Here is a 6,747-nt window from a genome sequence, read left to right on the forward strand (position 1 = left end):
AAACTCAGCTTTGATTATAATTACTAATTAATATAAGCTTGCTACTATAAGTTGGATGTGTCCATAGTGGTAGGAGGATGGTTAGGGTATAGTCATGCTTCATTATTTGGGAATGTGTATTAAAAGTCTTACAGTTTTGAATATCTTTGGACCCACAAATTCTATTCCTAAGAACTGGTCTTAAAGAAATAATCACTGAAATGGTCAAAGACTTAGTCAAAGGATGTTCACTGTAGAATTGTTTATAGAAGCAAAAATTTTGGAAAAAACCCAAATTTTTGCAATATGATGGAATACTAGCAATCATTAAAAACAATGTTATAAGTGATTCACAATGTTATAAGTGAATATTCAAAATATAGGCAAGACTATTCAAAATGTATTAAGTGAAAAAAATAGATTATAGAACATCAGATATAGTAAGAACATATTGTCTTTAAAAAGTATACTTATATGCATAGAAAAAAGAGTGGAAGGACATAATCTAGAATGCTGACAGTGTTTAATTCTGGCTGATAGGCTTATGGGTGAATTTTATTTTTTCTTTTTGCTTATCTGTGTTTTCTAAATTCTCTATAGTTAACATATACTATGGATGTAATAATCAAGAAAGCTTCTACAAAAAATTAGACCATTATGTGGGAATGATAGGGGCTGAGGTCATGTGTTAGGGAGAATTAGTTAACAATAACCAATTTAGTCATAAAGGGATCATTGTATTTTTCTCCAGAGTCATTAAACTATTTAGAGAAGTTCCAAGAAGACAAAATTTAGGCTTTGCAGTTAAAATGCAAACACTTCTGAAAGAGGTGATGTCCTAAGTATGTCATTTATATCTTCATGTGAGGGGGTTTTTTGGGGGTTTTCCTGAAAGCAAATAATGATGGCAGGAAAAAAGGAACTAGAGAGTCCTTGGGGACTCGAGAGGAGGCATGAAAAAAGCACACAAAAAGGATGAGATTAGATTTGCTGGAAATAAACTTTATCTATCTCTTATTTTTTCTTTGGAATGATTTTGGTCACCCAGAAGGTCTTCAATAGAAACAGAGCAAGCTGGAGAAGAATCCTGATACCTCTCAATCCCCCCGTTTATTCTTTACTTCTCGATCTTCCCCGACTCTTCACATTTCCTGTTACCTATTACAAATGTATTCTAGACAGGTTATGGGGCAGCATGCTGTTTTCTGGGTGTGTTCTCATGGGATTTCAGCAAGAACCAAATTGCCAAAGACTGCTTTAAGTTTAGTAGGACATCCCTCTGCAAATTACCAGGGTAGAACTTTAAAGAACCTTGAAAATATTCTTTCCTCCCCTTTAGGGCTTTCACCTGAGGGAAAATGCTCCCCATTGTTAAACTTAGTAGGTCTTTGAACTCACTTGTGGTTGCAGCTGCTGCTGTACCTTCAAACCCCCCAAGGTCAGTGGGAGGGTCTGGGTACCAGGTGCCATCCCTGCAACAGGATTTAGCTGTAGGGCAACGAGGAAGATTTTCATTGTGTTGTTTCAGTTTGAACATCCAGGACCCGAATTTGTATTTACTAAATGTAAAAGGGAGGATTTGCTATGCAAATATATAGTACACTACATTGCATTTGGAATTAGATATAGAAATGAAGTTCAAAGACTTGTTTAGTCTACTAGTACAACCATCAAGTCCAGGACTAATTTTCTCATATTAAGTTTTTCTGTGGCATTTAACCCATTCTCCTGAGGATTACTTAAGTGATTCTATATTTGCCTTCCCTTTTTGGCTGTAACAGCAAGGGTTCCTGGAATTTTTCTGATGACTTTCTTATGAAGAACTGAGTTCCTTCATAGGGATCCCCATGAAAATTGTGAGTGTCAGAATAAAGTATCTAGTCTGAATATGGTCTAGTACTATATTTAAATCTGACCAGTGGAAAAAATCCATTTTAAGCAGAAAAGAAACATTATTTTATCCCGCCAACAGATTAAACTATACAGATATTCTATGAAAAGAATGTAGATCTTTCTACCCCTTCTTGTTTGCTCTTGTTTTTGGGGCAATGATAGCAGTCATAGTGTTTGTGTGGGTATGTGGATGTTGTACGGGCCATGAGGAAGCTGTGTCAGAGGAATGGGGAGGGGAGCTCGGAGAGGAGGTGAGAAGAACTAAAGAAGTAAAGACTTAAGAATTAGATTAATTCCTTTAGAGATTCTCTTGCTAAGAAAATTTTCTAATGATGTATTGAATAGCATTCAACTCCCTTTGGCTTTTCTCTGTCACTACAATGAATGTGTGTGCATGTGTACATCTATGGATACACACACACACACACACATACCCTCCACATTAGGTATTATTTTTATTTAACAATGGATATTAAAATGATAAAAAAGAGTACTTACCAGTTGCAGGTCTGACCCCAGTGTGAGCATCTGTGTCAATGGAATTAGACTTAAAGAAGGGAAGAACTGCAGGGCATTGAAATTGATGTGTGAGACAAGAGGTTGTCTGGTTTTACAATGCTGTCAGTGGAGGATATCCTCAAGTAACCTATACTCTAGTCACAGGTGGATTTACCATGAAGGTAAAGCTTCAGGGCCTCTCACTGGCATTGCCCCCTTCCGTGGCCCTCGGAGGCACCCTAGCAATGTGTCAAATTTAAGGTATTTATCAGCTTAAAAATGTGTAATTTACTCTTATTTCTTATCTCATTATAAATTATTCACTTTAGTAACTAATTTTACATATCTAATTTTGTATTATTTTCCAAAGAAGGTCCCCAAAGCTTCTAGTTCCTTAAGGAGAGAGGTTGGCTACTGACATGAGTATTGTATAATGTCCATAGGCCAAAAAGAGAACTTAAGACTGGTATTATTGTACTATTTCACAAAGTCTAGATGTAGGTAAGGAGAGGTCCTTTTGAACAGGGGAAGGGTGGGAAGAAGGGAGTGGGTAGCCAGGAGACCATGCAGTTTTCAAATGTACTTAAATATGTTTCAAAGACAGATTTTACAGTAACACATCAGCTCATCAGCAACAATGAAATTTAAGAAAACCACGAGGAAATCTGCAATTATTTTTACAGATTACTTCTTAATCCCTGCTAGTTCTGGCAAATACCATACATGATTAAGTCACAGTACTTCAAGGGCATAGATGACCAAGCTTTTTCAATAGGTGTAGCTATTGCTTTTCAGAGTTTACTAGATTTGGTTGCTAAACCAAATTATTATTCAGACAAAAGGAAAAAGAATGAAGATGTGTTGCTTTTCCTGCTCAAAGTTTTGAAAAAAAGTATGTTTCTTGTTTTTATTTTCCCCCAAATAAAGCTTTTCTATCTGTTGCTCAGTCATGAGACTTTGGATGAATCTTGATTTTAAATCCACTAGTCTTAACATGTTTCCTTTGCTGGTCTCTAAATGTTCCCCATTGTAGGACTCTTACCTGATTTGGCTGTTGTTGGTTTAGCAGTGTTGCCTGATCTGGAACCAGCTTTGTTGGAGGAAGTACCAAAGCAGGGTTGAGCTGCATCTGTGATACCAAATTTTTGCAGAAGCAGGGATGTGTTTGAGGTTTTGTATCCATTTATTTCCAGGATGTAACAAGTTGACCCAAATGCAAAAACGTCTGTCTTTAGCCTCTGTGTGTTTTGGAGCAGTTTTAACTCCGTGGAACATTTTGTGCATGACAGGAGATGGAATTGTGGAGTGGAAAAGTGCCAGACCAGGAGGGGTGCTGTGGGGAGGGACAGAGGGTGAGGTAGGGCACATGGATTTCTGGTGGTAGTTCCTAGGTTCCCATTTCTTTTCTGAAAGTGCTTTCCTCCTTTTCCAGGACATGAAATATATAGTCCACACCTTAGCTGTATACACATTTGCTTTTTCCCAAAGCTTGAAGGTAAGCTGCCATGATTTCTACTGCATTTTCACAAAGCTTCCTAATTTTACCTCATGCCTGACAAGTCACTTCCTGTAATGGAAATTCTGTCTCCTTCCTGGCCAGGGTATTTTCCTAGTGTATTAAGAATAACTGAATTTTAGGGGTAAAAATCTCCTTGAATCCATATGATCTAGTTGTACTGTTTTATAGATGAGGGAAGTGAGAAGCAATGTCACCTGCCAAGGTGATATTTTGAGTTGCAGAGCCTGTACTTGGATCCCTGCGAGTGCTTTTAGTCCTTGAAGAAATGAATCCTTCTATTTGTTTTTCTTTGTACTCCATCTGCATTCAGGTGGAAGCTCTCTGGCAAGGTTGACTCTGGTTGGCATTTGCTCCTGGCTGCATCCCCAAGGGCAGTGTGCTGGGGGCTCCCAGCACTGCATTAACCCTTGGGTCGCTTGGATATATCCTGGAGCTACCAATGACTCTTGATTTCACTTTGGTCCTTTCTCTCAGTTGTAAGAGGTAAGATTGGCACTATCTGTCCTTAGGGGTCCCTTTAAGCCTTAAGATTATGTAAGTATAAATTCTGCAAATGTGTTTTCATCCACTACGATCGATCCACTGTCAGCATGGCAGTCAGAGGGAGCCTTTGAAAACAACAGTCTGGTGTGTTCACATCTTTGTTCAATCTCTGCCTTGACTTCTGTTTTCAGCCAGGGACAATACAATGGCCTAAAATGCCCTCAGGCCCTGGGCCCCCAGTGCCTCTCTGACCTTCCATCCTACCTCATTTTCTCTTGTTCACCCTCCTACTGTTGTTTAGGCTCCTTGCTGTCTCTGGGACACTCAAGGCCGATTCTTGCCTCAGAGCCTCACCTCCACCTGTTCCCTCTGTCTGGAATGCTTTCTTCCCCGTCATTGGCTCACTTCCTCACTGGCTTCACGTTGTTGCTCGAGCTCACCTTCTTTTTGAGGCCTAGCCTATCTACTCTTCTGAGTATGCAACCTGTCCCATCTCCAGTGCGTACCCTATTCCCAAACTTTTGATTTACTGAAAACAATTGCTAGGCTGCTTTAAGTGTTCGCATTTGCAAATCGATTCATTTTATATACCTTTATGATAATTCAATAAATTCATGTACAAATAATTTTAAAAAACCTTGTCTATGTGTCCTGAGTTTTATTTGATAAATACCAATACTATACCTAATAGACATTTTAATGTTACTTCCCACATTCCCTGCACCACTGTTTCTAACTGCACTCCCAATCTGCATTAACCTGCACAGTACTCCTCAGTCCACTTTGAATGATAGCTGTGCTCCAGGAAAGTTTTATTTGTCTTGAGTCTTTACAAATTTTATGGTAATTTAAATTCACTAGAGACACCTTATTTAGAAGAACCTTTTGGCAAACTTGTTCGGTGAAGCGCAAAATCCATGTTTTACAAAGAATTTAACTTCCTAATTTACCTTGTTTAAACATCACATTTTTGTAGACAACTTCTTTAAAGGACAAATGTATATTTGCAGTGAAATAAGAAGGAGGTTGGTTATTCATGTTTTGTTCCATCCCGTCCCCCCAAGATCACCCTGTTCAGGTCCTTCATAGAACTAATCATGGTTATAATTTATAATTTAACATTAAAAATATTTTTTAGTATCTATAGCCCTTGTAAACACCATGAAGGATCATGCCTTTTTTTCTTACCATTGTATCTTCAGCAACTAGCACAGTATATGGTATACAGAGAGTTTTCAATAAATATTTGCTGATTGTATAGATGAGTAAGGAAGTGTTAAGTGAGCTTGAGGCCTAACTGAGAATGGTTTCTTTTTGTTCTGCTAATTCATAGTAAATATGTAAAATTTTTTTCTTGTTGTCCACACTGAAGCATCTCAAACAAAGGGAAATTCACTTAGAGACCCAAACCACCCATATTATGTCTATAAAATATTGAAGGACAGTTGGAATACATGTTTGAATACTAGTGCTCTTTTTTGTTCAAAAAACTGTTACATATGAACATGTTTTGTGATGAAATGTTCTAAGTAAAAAATATTGACTGCTTTCTAATATTCCCTTACTATTGCACGGTTTGGTAGACCTTTTAGAGTTTATACAATCTAGATGTTTCGTGCTTCCAATTAGAAAAATCAGAATGTTTTAGTTTACATCTTTGGTCATGAGAAAATAATTAGTTGGCAAGAAAATCTTAACTTCTTTTTGGAAGTAGAATAATTATCCACTTTGAGCAGACATAATCTAAAGCATTCCTTTTTCTCCTAATTTCTACCCTATTTCTCTGCTAAAAATAATCAAAATTAATTTATTATTCAAAATAAATCAAATAATCAATAATTTATTCAAAAATAAATCAAAATAATAATAAAAATTAATTTATTATAAAATTAATCCACTCAATCCACGATAGATTGGATGCATTTTAACAATATAAGTACATTGAAATATGCACTAATACTTCATTAGTTTATCATCTTTCAACTTGGAAAATAAAAACAGGAAACTAAAGGAATGGGTCACGGAGCAGTTTTAGCAGAGGGCAAGGAGAGAGAGAGGTGCAGCTAAGGCTGGTTGGTTCATAAAATATACATTTTGCACTTACTGGTAATGACAGAGTTGATCCTAGAAGACAAAACAATAGAATCGTAGTCTTCATGTTCAAATTACTACCTGAAACAACAAAATAGTGTTATTCTTTCACTCTATTTTTTTCTTTTTGAGACAAGGTGGTACTTGAAAAAAAAGAATGCTCTCTTTGAAACATGGTCATTTCTGTTACCTTTCTCTTCACTAGGCAAAATGTACAGGTGAGACAATATGCAAAGTCCAGTTGATTTCTCTAGTTTCTATGATGAAAAATTTTACCCTTTGAT

At 36.9% G+C, this 6,747-nt stretch overlaps 1 protein-coding gene across 1 annotated transcript; it reads right to left on the bottom strand.

Moving 5' to 3' along the window:
- Positions 1 to 332: 332 nt before the first annotated feature.
- AMTN (amelotin) lies at positions 333 to 6,530 on the bottom strand (the record flags this gene model as incomplete). The annotated part of the gene is made up of 4 exons (XM_082464019.1): positions 333 to 1,467; positions 2,371 to 2,436; positions 3,413 to 3,499; positions 6,477 to 6,530. 4 exons carry the CDS (start codon positions 6,528 to 6,530, stop codon positions 1,357 to 1,359), a joined length of 318 nt encoding a protein of 105 aa, XP_082320145.1. The 3' UTR covers positions 333 to 1,356.
- Positions 6,531 to 6,747: the final 217 nt, after the last annotated feature.

The sequence above is a fragment of the Balaenoptera physalus genome, assembly GCF_965194825.1.
Source record: "Balaenoptera physalus genome assembly, chromosome: 5".
NCBI lineage: Eukaryota > Metazoa > Chordata > Mammalia > Artiodactyla > Balaenopteridae > Balaenoptera > Balaenoptera physalus.